The sequence below is a fragment of the Pantherophis guttatus genome, chromosome 3 (genome assembly GCF_059756535.1).
Source record: "Pantherophis guttatus breed Tessera chromosome 3, ASM5975653v1, whole genome shotgun sequence".
Classification (NCBI taxonomy): Eukaryota; Metazoa; Chordata; class Lepidosauria; order Squamata; family Colubridae; genus Pantherophis; species Pantherophis guttatus.
The window spans coordinates 174350605-174365037 of record NC_142065.1 but is presented as its reverse complement, the minus strand read 5'-3'; the positions used below and the strand labels follow the sequence as shown (position 1 = coordinate 174365037).

The window sequence follows — 14433 nt, the reverse complement described above, 5'->3', positions numbered from 1 at the left end:
ATCTGAATCTGTCAGATCTGATAAAAGGTTTGTAAAAATGAAAGAAATTGAACAATCTACAGGGCATCTTAAAAGATTAAGCAAATAATAATGAAGTGGAAACTGTAGATTTCTAATGTGGAATATCAATAGAAGAAAGAAAGGGAGAAAGAAAAAAGAAAGAAAGAAAGAAAGAAAGAAAGAAAGAAAGAAAGAAAGAAAGAAGGAAGAAAGAAAGAGGAAGAGAAGGGAAGGGAACAGAGGGAGGGAGGGAGGGAGGGAGGGAGGGAGGGAGGGAGGAAGGAAGGAAGGAAGGAAGGAAGGAAGGAAGGAAGGAAGGAAGGAAGGAAGGACAAATATGTTAAAAAATTAAAACAAAATGTACCGTAATTTGTCTTCAAGAAACACACATTAGAAAAATGGATATAAAATATTTTTTCTGCAGAAATTTGGGTAAAGAATTTGTTTCAATAGGAGATAAAAAGAAATTGATTTTTTTATATATAAATGTTTCCACATTTGCAACCAAAACTGATACTGACATGATAATGACAGATAAACTTCTCTGCATGGGTCCTAGATTTTTCTAGTTGGAATTTATGCTCCAAAACAGAAAACAATACACATGTGGACAAACTAATGGACTTGTACAAAAATTGGTATTCAATGGAAGATTAGAATGGAGCAATATGTCGTCAAAAAAAGGACAGGACTCCTAAGACATATTTCAAAATAACATAAGGTAAACTACTAAAAGTTTAGCATGGAGATGCAAAAATGATGATGCAAAAAAATACACTTGTTTTTCTGAAAGACACAGATCCTTTTCAAGATTGAATTTGACTATTAGTGTCATAAAATGGAGATACTGGTATTTGTCAAAGACTTTTTCAAACCATAATCCAGTGACTTCAATTTTTAAAAGAAAAACTATTTTCCTCAGATGACTGAATGTTAAACAAAACTATGTTGTAGTAAGAAACAGTAATGGGAGATTGTAAAAAGTAGTTAAAATATTTTTAATAATGATCTTAATAAAGGTACAGACATAAAAATGGTTTGAAATTAAAATAAAGCTTTTATGAGGGAATATTTTATACAGTATAATAGTAAACTAGAAAAAAAGAGAAACAAGTCAAAAATAAGTGATTTTAGATCAGATAAAAGTGAAAGAATTAAAGAAATTCTCCCAAAATGAAAATGATTTCACAACAAATTAAACTTTTACAATGGTAGCTGTCTTTGTTAGCAGTAAGAAAAAAAGGAAGTAAAAATAATTATGCAAAAGAAAAGAATTTTGAATTTGCAAATAAGCCAGGGAAAGGGTTAGAAGAAAAAAGAGAAAGAGATATTAAAGTTACAAGATGGAAATACTATAAAAACATATAATCTAAAGATGAAAAATATTTCACCAATAAGGGAGAAGAAATTTCCTGGCAAAGACTGATGAATATTTAAAGAAACAAAATTTACTGAAGATCACAGAGAAACCATTAATGAATAGTCTCATTACAATAAGGGAAGTTTGTGAAGATATTAAAAAGGTGTAAATATAGACCAGATCATTTAGCAACCTCTTATAAAAATTTTGGAGATAAATTATTACAAACATTGCAAAACCTGATGAATTCTATTTTACAGATTAGAAAGATATCAGATAGTTTGAATGGAGGCTGACATAGCATTAACACCTAACAAAAGTCAAGACTTGACTTCACCAAAAATTATCATACAATACCATTACTGAGTAATGATTATAAGTTATTAATGATGATATTAGTTGAGAGAATAAATATGGTTTTACAGGACTTTATTCATGAAGATCAGTATGAATTTTTACCTAAAAGAAATAGTTTTGTTATGTACAACTACTACAAAGATTTGAAGTAGATAAAAGGACTTTTGATTGGAATATAAGACAGAATTTGAAAAAGAATTATGTACAAATGATGAATGTGTTACTTTAAAACAATCTAATAAAGGTATATAAACAAAATTTTGACGCTTTATAACATTTCTTTCTTTTTGCTTTCTATTCCTATTTTCTTTCTTATTCACTTTTCTTCCATTTTTGTTTCTTTTCTAATATTTGTATTGTTTTCATAGTGTTAAAATTTCTTCAATAAAAATTATATTAAAAAGCTGTACTTTTAAGGCACAAAATTGCTGAAATACCATCAATACTAAAGTAGGAAAGTTAACATAAGTAAAAGCAAGGCAATACCTTATGCAGTTTGATCCCTTTATTCAAATTTGAGCAGGATGACAGAAAGGAAAGCTTTGTTATTTGACCAATATCACCAATACTCAACTGTTAAAGGAAAAAAACAACAACAACTATAAATTCACATGGTAAATAGATTTGGATTCTCTCTCTGCATGTATAGGTCTGTCTATCTAACTATTTTAAAATGTCTGCATTTTCATTTTAAAATATCTACATTTATATGCATTCAAATTTAAATCTGTTTTAAAAGAGCAATTAAACCAAAAGATAAAGATATCAGCATCAAAGGTTGGAAAATACTTTAAGTCCTCAGGATGTCAGTTCCACTTTTCACTGTCTGTCATTCCTTCAGTATGTGAACTTTATACTTTTCCCTTTGGAATTTAACAACATATATCTAATTTAGCATTCTGTGTCATCCATTCAATGAGCAAATGCATTTGGAACTTCAGAAGCAGACTATAAAGGACACTAATCCTCTCCTATTATGACTCTTAGGCTTTTTACATTCTTGTGCTCAGTTTCAGATGATGACAACAGTGTGGTAAACCTAAGTAGAAAAAGCAGATTCTGCATCCTAATTGCAATATTATCAACTAGAAACCTACCAGAAAGGGTTCGTTTTTAAAATGTTGAACTCTCTGTGCAAATGATACTCCATTGGTTCCATAGGCAAGAATTTTTATTTCAGGCATTTTTTCTGGAACATGGACAAAGTCTATCCACAGTCTCCATTGTCCTTGGCTTTTTGTTTCAAAACCTTTCATGGGGCCAGATTTTTCTGTCATTTCTGAATGAAATACAAATGTGATCCTAGGTTTCAGTTAAAAAATCAATCTGAACTCATTTATTATTTTGTTATATTTAGTCTGTTATGTTGTCATGTTGCCAATATTTCTAGAGCAGGGGTGTTAAACTCACAGCATCACATTACGTATCATTACTTTTCCCACCTTCGCTAAACTGGGGGCATGGCCAGCATGTGACGCATCTGGCCTTCAGGCCGCGAGTTTGACACCCCTGTTCTAGAGTAACATTATAATAAATTGAGGTGTGAATTACAAATGTGCTTTAAATTCACCAAAATTCTGAAGTGATTTCAGGAATCAAAGCAGGTTTCTTTTGAAATAGAATGAATCTAAAGCTCCCCAAACACAAAGCTGAGTAAGAAAGAAGGAAGAGTGTACCTGTGTGTACTGTTGTGTCAACAGTAAATTAGGCATATTGGAGTAATATATTGCCAAATTGTTTTAGGTGCCCATAATTTCTCAATCAGGAATGGAACTTTAAAAAGATTTCTGGAATCAATGGAATTTTGCATGCTGTAATATGAGGGTTTCCTTAGAAACTGCAAGATGATCAAATCAGTCTTCCTCTGTTACTATTTCTGTACTTGATCCATTTCCTGCCTCATCTCACTCTTTGTAACTTGAATTTTAAACAGACTGAATCCTAAACTGTTTGTAATTTACCATACATTCCTAGCCCTTTCATGCCCAGAGAGGAATCAACATTCAAAGAATGAAGGACAGCCTTCAGAATCTTTGAATTAGTATGTAGGAAGATTAAATCAAGGCATCTTCCTCTAATCCCAAGGACCTGGACCTCTGCAAATGCCTTGAGCACAGAACAAAGAGAATCATAGAGATGCAAGTTGCAAGACAAAACTTCCTAGAAATAAGAAGCTAACTTGAGACTTAGGTACTTTTGAATTATAAAATCAAACCAAGAGTTGCATCTGAATATGGATAGAGCCTCTCTATTGGGCTTCTCAGTAATTAAGTGGTTTGGTGCACTGTTTCCTAAATTGGCAGTTCTGATATTACTGGGGCTGAATTGCATAGGTCTAAATCTAAGCACTCTTAGATAGGCCCAATAAGTCAAGATATTCAAGCCTTTTGGGTATTTTAGAAGAAATTGTGAGACTGGAAAAATTTACTAAAATATATGTAATATTATTTGTAAAAGACAACCTATGTTACTCATTCCTACAATATTTTGAAAAGTTGCTTGACAATTTATGTGAGGCAAATGCGCACATGCATGCATACATCTATCTTTGTATCTCTACATCTGTACATCTATGTCTATCTTTGTATCTCAAATTTGAAAATCAAGACACGTGACCTTGTAGTGGGATTAAAGCTTCTGTAAAATCCTTTTTTGACTGTTGATGCAACCAGTTATTATGAACAAAAGTATATGTAGTAAAAAGATAGTTTGTTTCTTCTATTACTATCTTCTCTAGAAACCAATCATCTAGGAGGGGAAAAAAGAAAAAGGTTACCATTCAACTTTCTATGTTTGTTTGATTTACCCAAGTAATAACAGCTATACAGACCACACTGTATAAACAAGTTAATTAAAAATGATACTACGTGAAAGCTTAAATAACACTGTAATGGAAGGACTTTGTGTTGTTTTTCTTTTATACTCTTAAGGTTTCAAGTGTTCAACAAGATTACTTGAAAAGGCCTATTGCTTTCTGAAGTGAAAATCCAGTTATATTTTCAAATAGTGTAAAAATATTGATGGCATCAGTATTTGTGTATTTTGAGATTCTTTGTTACAATAATTTCTGCAAATGATCCTGTCATGGTGCCTTTAAAATGAAAGAACAGTAATCAAAGTAATTTTGGACAGAACTACACACATGCAAGATGACAAACTGAATTGTAAATTTAATTCATAGCCTAGCAACATATATCCTGTATGAATTTAAAGTGAATATGTATGATCTATGCTAGGTGTTAAATCAATACATGATTACTGGTGATATTCAGGTAAAAATGAATACCTACTGGTTATTTGCAGCTATACATCTTCCATTATTCTTGAACACATTTGTGTAATTTGCTGTAGCTGCTCCCCATCCCAATCTCATTCTGCATCCTGTTATTATTCTGGGACTACTATTCCAAATGTATCTTGAAAGTGCCAGATTAAGGGAGACTACTTTTTGATTTCTCTTTTCAATTATGATAGAAACTGAGTTGACCTGTATATATAGAAAATCCTTCTTGTGTCACTTCTTGCATCTGAGGTTATAAACTTATGGCTGGGAATCTAAATATTCAAAGGCTACACTGATCCAAGATCAGTATTACATTTCAGTGTTCCCACAGCTCAGTTTTAATCATGTGATCATGGGGATGCTGCAATAGTTGTGTGAAAAACTCTCACAAGTCATGATTGTCAGTGCTATTGTAACTTTGAATGGTTATTAAATGAACTGTTGTAAGTTGAGGACTACCTGCACTTGATTAACCACTTTTTATACAATGATCCAAAGGTGCTTTTTCAAGAGGCAACTAGACTTGCACATGTCTCACTGCATTGTACTGTGTATACGACATTGCACAATTTGTATCTGGGTATTTTATCCTTGGGGTGGACAAGCTTCTGCCTTAGTGTATAATTGGGTTTAAGTGTATTGTTGAAGAGGAAATGTTGCAAAGATATTCTGTAATATTTCTATGGGATTTGTGGAGAAACTCTAGTCTTATCCCATCTTCCTGGGTATCATTTCCCCCTTTCTCCTGAAGCCAGAACACCATGGTGTTGGAGGAAGTGGAGTTGCATTATATATAAAAGATCACTACATCTCAAAACCAAGGATGAAAACATCCTAGAATCCATATGACTCAATATGAAAGGATAAAATAAAACATTGCTATAGGTATATACTATAGGCCACCCAACCAAGCAGAAGAAATAGATGAACATTTTGCTAAACAATTAACAAATATATGTAGGAAATATACCACAGTAGTAATGGGAGACTTTAACTACCTTGATATCAACTAGGAGACAAACTCTGCAGCAAAAGGGAGAGCAGATTCCTAACCAACCTAGCTCACAGCTTTGTCATCCAAAAGATAGAGGGAATAGAGGAAAAGCTATACTGGACCTAATTATTACTAATAGAGAAGAAGTGATGGAGAGAGTTGAAGTTGCCGGAACTTTGAATGAGAGAGACAACGTCATATTGGAATTCAATATAATGCAAACACCAGCAATAGAACATAATCCAGCCACTGTCTTAAACTTCAAAATAACTGATTTTAACAAACTCAGAGAAAGCCTAAGAAAAATTCCATGGATGGAAATCTTAAAGGGGAAAACAATTCAAGAAGTATGAGAAATTCTGGAAAATATGATCATAAAAGCCCAGTCCAACACAATATCACTGAAAAAGAAAAACAAGAAATCCAAGAAGAAGACCTCATGGTTGCACAACGATCTCTCTGATAAACTGAAAAACAAAAAGGACAAGGACAAAAAATGGAAAGAGAGACTCATAACTAAGGCAGAGTATCAGTAGATAACCCAATCTGCAAAGATGAAGTCAGGAAAGCAAAGCCTCAGAATGAACAAAAATTTGCAACAAAAGTCAAAGATAATAAAAAGTTTATTCCAAGATATAAATAACAAGAAAAAAGTCAAGGAAACAGTAGATCCACTTAAGAGAGAAGATGGCAGCAGAAAAAAGCAGAACTGCTTAACTCATTCTTTGCATCAGTCTTAATGCAAACAGAAACTATAGCCCAGCCTACCAAAAACATAACTGTAAAAGACAGACTAGAAATAAAAATTTAAATAAACACAAAAATGGTTAGAGAATACCTATCTGATCTTGATGAATATTAATCACTGGGACCTGATGTATTACATCCCAGAATTCTGAAAGAGCTGGCAGATGTTATCTCAGAACCATTGTACCATATCTTTCAAAAATCCTAGAATACCAGGGAATTACCCGAGGATTGGAAAACAGCTGATGTTCCCATCTTCAAAAAAAAAGGGGAGGGAACAGACCCAGAAAACTACAGATCAATCAGCCTAACATCAATAGCTGGGAAGATACTAGAAAAGATAATAAAAAAACAGATCTGTGAACGTTTAGAAACAAATAAAGTTATAACTAAATGCCAGCATGGGTTTGTTAAAAATAAATCATGCCAAACCAATCATTCTTTCACAAAGTGACTAAATTATTAGACCAGCAAAATGCTGTGGACATAGTATACTTTGACTTGAGCAAGGCATTCCATAAAGTAGATCACAACCTAGTTCTTGGTAAGCTAGAAAAATATGGGATAGATAACATCACCACCAGATGGATTTGTAACTGGCTGACAAATTGTACTCAGTGAGTTGTCCTTAATGGTACTACATCTACATGGAGGGAAGTAAGCAATAGGCTATCACAAGGATCCGCCCTAGCCCCATTACTCTTCAATATCTTCATAAATGACTTAGATGAGGGAATAGAAGGGAAACTCATCAAATTTGCAGATGACACTAAGCAGACAGGAATAGCCAACACTCCAGATGACAAGCTCAGGATCCAAAAAGATCTTGACACATTTGAACAATGGGACCTATCCAACAAAGTGAAATTTAATGTGGAGAAAATCAAGGTTTTATACTTAGACAGGAAAAACCAGAAGTACAAGTTAGGTAAAATCTGACTCAAAAACAGTAACTGTGTGAGGAATCTTGGAGTCCTAGATGACAAACACTTAAATATAAGCCAGCAATGTATGGCAGCAGCCAAGAAAGCTAGTAAAATCCTTGGTTGTATAAACAAAGGCATAGAATCAAAATCACATGAAATATTAGTACCGCTTTAGAAAGCCTTAGCAAGACCACACCTGGAATACTGTATCCAGTTTTGGTCACCACATTACAAAAAAGAGTTTGAGACTTTGGAAAAAGTGCAAAGAAGAGCAACTAAGATGATTAAAGGCCTGAAGACAAAAACATATGAAGAATGGTTGCAGGCTTTGGCTTTGGCTAGTCTAGAGAAAAGAAGGACTAGGGAGAACTTGATAGCAGTATTCCAGTATTTGAGAGATTGCCACAAAGAGAAGGGGGGGTCAACTTATTTTTCAAAGCACCAGAGGGCAGGACAAGAAAAAAAATGGATGTAAATTAATCAAGGAGAGAAGCAACATGGAATTAAGGAGAAACTTCCTAACAGTGAGGACAATTAACCAGTGGAACAGTTTGCCATCAAAAGTTGTGGGTGCTTCATCACTGGAGATTTTTAAGAAGAGACTGGAGAGTCACTTGTCTGAAATGGTATAGGATCTCCTGCTTGAGCAGGGGGCTGGACTAGAAGACCTCAAAGATCCCTTCCAGCTCTATTCTGATTGATTGGTGCCTTTTTCTAATTATTCTGAGTTGCTGTTTTCCCATTCCTCTTTACAATGTTTGCATTGCAACGTTTGGTTTGGTTTTCCTACTTACTATACAAAGCACTGCAATAGTCTTTCTAGGACTCATTGTAATGCTTTTCCTCCATTTCACATTCTGTCTCTTTGCCCCTCCCTCCACCCCTCTGTCAAAGTATACCTTTGTTCAAACCTTTGAACCCCACAATAACTTGATTCAGCTTCCCAAGGTGCACTCCTTTGATATGGTAAACATCCATCTATAATTTGAGAAAAGTTAATATAGTTGAATTTGTATGAAGCAAACTCTATCAGCTATTAATGGGTAAATTCAGTAAACACAACGTCTTTTCTCTGCACAGATGAACATTTCAATATATATAAATCATTTTTGCAAGGTCATAGCAAAAGGTTGTGCAATAAAGCTGACATCTTAAGTGTCAGTGAGTAGTTTCATTTTATTGCAAATATTAAATCATAGGGTTAGGTAAGCATACAGTATTTCCTGGATTTCTTCACTGTTCCAGTAACAGAGCTTCTAGAATCAAATAAAATCCAATGAATTATGATTTTTACACAAAGAGACTTTACTTCTTCTGAAGCATCTTAGATTTAACCTTATTCAAAGGTTATAAACTGGACTAGAGTAGGATTCTAAGCTTTTAGGCATTCATCATTTAATTTATATTATTTCTATAATGTATGGTAGAGAAAGGTTGATTTTAAATAGCATTATGTATTGCTCATTAAAGCCTCATTGCTTTTCCTTTTCCTATCTCCTGCAAAATGTTATATTAATAACTTGTGTCCTTGTCGTATCATAACAAGTTTTGCCTATGAGTTTTGATATTTCATGTTGAACCTATTTATGGCAGCTTATACTGATCAAAATTTATTCATCAATCATGCAACAAATATGTTCAGAATCACTATTTCTACTCTCCAATTCCTCAGAAGTAATCTGAAGCCAACTCATGGTTGTCATCACTTCAGCTGACCTTGAAATACTGAGAGCATTACTGTGTTCTGTACTTTTGGGGTAAAGGAAAAAGAAAGACAAGAGTTGCCACCTATATAAGAATAGGTCGCCAAGCTCTAGGCAGTTCTTAAAACAACTTATGGTGCTGTTTCAAATATTCGATAGCTAAGGCCATGATAAATCAGTTCTATATATCTGAATGTAGCTGATATCATGGGATATATTTGCTGTTAACAAAAGACATGTGAGAGTTCTCAATTGTTGATTAAGTAGCATTACCTACAGACTATCTATGAAAATTATGGTCACATTTTATGAGTGTAGCAAAGGGTTGTTAGTTTATACTGATCCTACACAGATCTGAATCAAGAAGTACAGAATGCATTAAAATAATAGGGAAGATGACTAAACAAATGGATACAGCAAAGTTAAACAGAATTCCATGTCATGCCATTACATAATAAGGAAATCATTCTTTACACTTGAAACATGTCTATTAAAAGCATATGCATACCTATTACGTAATATATACATATATATATATATATTACCTGTCCTCTACCAAAAGTGATTGGTCCTGTTTTAGAATTATTAAGCCATCGTTTTCCTGAGTCACCTCTATCTCCACAAATACAAAAATAAGCATTGCCACTGGCACCAGCTTTCTTCCTGTCTCCAGTATGTACATGGATAGAATACTCAACAACTGATGTAAATAAAAGAAATATATAGCATCATAATGAGAAGAACTGTTGAGATTAGTTGGCAACCACATTGCACTATTAATCTATATAAATTTTCAATCAATTACAAACCAAGATCTTTTCTGTGAGTAGTATTACTAAACCAAATATTCCCCTTAAAATATATTCAAAATGTATTACTTTGCATTTTCTGTTTTATTTCATCCTTTCACTTTCACTTATCCCTCTATCCTTGGTATTCCATCTAGGGCACGGGTGTCAAACTCACGGCATCACGTTGCCATCACATAACGTTTTGTGACATTTTTTCCCTTTGCAGAGCTGGAATGGGTGTGGCCTGCATGTGACATACCATATTTTTCGGAGTATAAGAAAATAACCTACCTTTTTTGGTTGTTGTTGTTTTTAAAAGTTTTTTTAAAATTTTTTAGACAAACACACATACAAACATACAATGTATTTTCTTTGAACAGAGTGTTTGGCTGGTTCACAAATTTAAACAGTGTTTAGTCATTTCAATTAAATTTACAATTTCTATATTTCCTTTTTGCCATATTTATTCCTCATCTATTTTTTTTAAAAAAAACCAATATTACCCTTCATTCTCATCTCTAATCTTAATCAAATTCAATTTTTCCTTTCTATTCTATATTATACCACTTGTCATCTATTTTTATATCCATCCTCACATTGGTTAATTATTTAATATTACAATTGTTTAATATAAATTCAATATTTTTAAATCAATTAGTTATAACTATGTTTTTTATATATTAATCAATATGAACATGAATATTCCAATTATTTCCATGCAATCCAATTTCTTACAAATCAATTAATTATATTTACCAATAATAATAAACCAAATAATTTCCTCCATATATTCCTTCAAACCACAACTTAACCATTTCTGCTTTCAACACAATATACAATTAATAGTATCTCAATTATTACAATTCCCTAGTTAAATAGAGCTTTTTTTCTTTTGTGTTTTAAAATCTTGAACTCTCCTCTTTTCCCCTAAATTTCCCATTGTTTGCACCTACCTTTTTTGGTGAGAAAAGAGAAAAAGAAACCTCTCTCTGCCTCATTTTGTCACTTTGCAGCAAAGAACCTGCTTTACTTTCAGTTTCGTTTTTTCAGCATAGCTAGGGAAAAAAAATCTGCTCCAGCACTTTTTGCAGCAAGCAGGAGAGCCCTGCACAAAACAGCCGAGAGCAAATCAGCTGAGAGTCGGGAGGCCGATCTAATCAACTTGTGCTAATTAACCTATGCTGAAGCTGAAAGGAGCTGTTTTTTCTTGCTGTTTGCTTGCAAGAAGGTAACTGCTGCGAGGCACAGGCCAAAAGGTGGGGGCCAGTGGGTGGGCAGGGCTACATTCGGTGTATAAGACGCACCTAAATTTTCACCCCCTTTTGGGAGGTAAAAAGATGCATCTTATTCTCCAAAAAATACCGTATCTGGCCCACGGGCCACCAGTTTGACATCCCTGATCTAGGGGCTATGTCTCCCCTACCCCTTGCTTTGTATGATCTGCTGATCTGATTATCATTCTCCCATATATCCAGTGAATCCATATCAATAATGGGGGAAACAAAGAAAATAAAAGACACAAAAGAGATAGTTCTTGAAAGACCTTTTTTGGCAGAGTTTGTCTCCAAACATTTGTTTGGATAATTACAATCTTCCATCATTACAACTGCATGCCCTTTTGAAATATATGCAATTTGCTCTTGTAAGACATTAGCCACATCTTCTTTTGAATAGAAAGGGTGACAATAAATACCCTCAACAGTATTGTTTTTACTTGTTCTTCAACTTATTTAACCCCAGAAAATCTTTACATCATTGTGATATTCATTCATTTTGATTTTTGAGCAGGAATGGATATTCTTAACATACAATAGAATTTCTTTCCATTTTCTAAGACTTCTGATCCTTTTGAACAAATTCTATTCTGTAACTGCTGTACATCAGAACTGGAACTCACATTGTTTTTATCTTCAAATTCTGAACAATAGTGTATAGACAACGAAGGCCATGAATTGTATGAGCCAATATTCTTTATGATTTTTCAGTGAATAGTTTAAGAGGCTCTATTTCAGCAACATTCCTTTTTTATTTAGTAAATATCCCCCCCACCCCCGAGGGCCTTATTTCAGGGTGTCCATTTCTTTCTTCCACAGACTTCAGCTTGAAGTCCTTATAATCAAGCTTTCCATTCTTTGACCAAACACATTGACTGCGTGTGTGTGTGTGTGTGTGTGTGTGTGTGTGATTTTTAACTGATTTGAGGTAGTAGTTTTTCATCTAGATTAACTCCTAATTTCAGAAACCATATTTCCTCTTTTGATGCCATATTGATAGTCAGCCACTGATACGTAGTATTCTTATGTCCCTTTCTGTTCTGATAGAATAGGTAAGAATATTACCTGATTACTCTTCAGAGTCTTGAAGTTACTGCCAACATTTGATATTTTGTTGTCCTTGCCCTACTATCTGTTTCTATGTATTTCAGCAGGAAAAGATAATAGTTAATGTTTTTTTTATAATTTTAGTAGTTGTTCTCTCATATTCTCGATCACTTCAGAGCCTATGGATTCAGTCAGCATATGTTTGTTTTAGTTCCCCATAGAAGTGAATTACCAATTACAATGCTATTATTTGCTCTTTATCTTTTTATAGGGCACAGTTGCATCCTTTCTACCCTTTAGGGATCCATCATCCTGCCACTAGCTCTGCTGATTTCTTTCTTTTCCTGAATTCTCTGAAATTGTTTCATCCGTAGAAGTCCGAAACTGTTCCTATTCCAGTCTGTACATGTTTCTTGCTTCTAGTTGTTACCTGTATCCATGCACTTGGTCTGTTGTTTGACTGTGTTACAACCCTATAAAGTAGATCAGACTAGAACAGTTACAGTAGCAGTATTTTGCAACTCTGAATGTGTTTCTTCTCCTTCCTCTTTTATCTTCATGCCACTTGGAGAGTGGATGACATCTGACATATTTTCATGAATCACTTTTCTGACCTGGAGTCAACCCATTTTTATCTGATCATTGCCTTGGCAATGAATATTTCTGTATTTCAAGAACCTCCTCTATGTTCTTCAGAGAGGAGTTAGTTCAGCTGAACAATTTGGTTATGTTTTTATTTGTGTTCTCTGTCCGGAATTTCCCTTAGTAGATGGGTGGCTATACAAATCAAATCAAATTTTAAAAAATCTGCTTCTGTTGCATAACTTCTTTCTTTGAATTGATAAACCTTCTTCTTTTCTCATCAGTTGAGACATTCGCTTTGTTAGTCATATGTTCCACCAACGAGCATTGTGAGTTCTTCAGCATTGGTACACACTTGGTTAGAATTGACAATGAAGATATTGAAAGGGTGGGTAGCTTCTGCCTTTTAGGATCAACCAGTGGTGGGCTGCAACTGGTTTAACAACTGGTTCGGTGAGCGTGCACTTTGCACGCGCATGTACGTCTAATCTGCTTGCGCACAGCGTTCAAAATACAGCAATTTGAAGCTCAGCTGCTTACCTTCTAAGACAGCCCCAGTAAGTAGAACAGCGGAGGCACGGAAATCAGCTGTACCGTGCGAATCAGCTGAGCCAGAAAGAAGGAAATATAAGACAGAATAGGGCCGTGATGGCAAACCTATGGCATGCATGCTGGAAGTGACACTCAGAGCCATCTCCCTGGGCATGCGAGCTGTCGCCTGTTGCTTTGTTGGGTTCTGGCACGATGGTCAGTTGGTCTTCACGCTCACAGGAGCGCCAAAAACAGAAAGAGCAGCCGCCTGGAACGCATCCACACGCCGGGAAAATGATCTTCCAGTTTCCGGCATGCGCATGCGCACCGGTCCTCTTGTCTTCTGATTTCTGGCATGTATGTGCACATGAAGAGCAGCTGGCTGGTGCACATGTGCATGCCAGAAAACAGAACATCATCTTCTCGGCGCACACATGCACACCAGGCGGCTGCTCTTCCAGTTACTGGCAGTCCCACACATGTGAAGACCAACTGGCTGGCACGCCGGAACCCAGATCATCTACTCTTCTGGTTTTCAGCACATGTGCACACACATGCGCGCTCCCGTTTTGGCACTTGGTGCCGAAAAAGTTCGTCAACACTGGGATAGGGCGAGAACAGGATAGGGGCAGGTGGGCGGGTCCAACTGATCGTTGGAATGACTGGTCAGAACCGGCAGCAGCCCACCACTGGGATCAACCATCTATAGAAAAGGAACTAGCAATCAAGAAATACACCATAGACTACCACTCAGTCATGAAGGCATTGGGAAAAAATATTCAAATGCTGGGATATATCTGTATCCACAAAGATCAGACTCATGCAAGTCATGGTATAG

General features: G+C 35.0%; 1 protein-coding gene across 2 annotated transcripts in view; it reads right to left on the bottom strand.

Annotated features, from left to right (window-relative positions):
• LOC117672798 (lipoxygenase homology domain-containing protein 1) overlaps nt 1-14433 on the bottom strand; it is a 211799-nt gene that overhangs the window by 43376 nt on the left and 153990 nt on the right. For both annotated transcript variants that reach the window (XM_034429781.3, XM_034429782.3), the window contains exons 38-42: nt 9916-10070; nt 8567-8645; nt 4334-4465; nt 2815-2996; nt 2204-2290 (exon numbers count right to left, since the gene is read on the bottom strand). In XM_034429781.3, coding sequence (XP_034285672.2) covers nt 2204-2290; nt 2815-2996; nt 4334-4465; nt 8567-8645; nt 9916-10070 — 635 coding nt within the window. The remainder of the gene's footprint in view (nt 1-2203; nt 2291-2814; nt 2997-4333; nt 4466-8566; nt 8646-9915; nt 10071-14433) is intronic.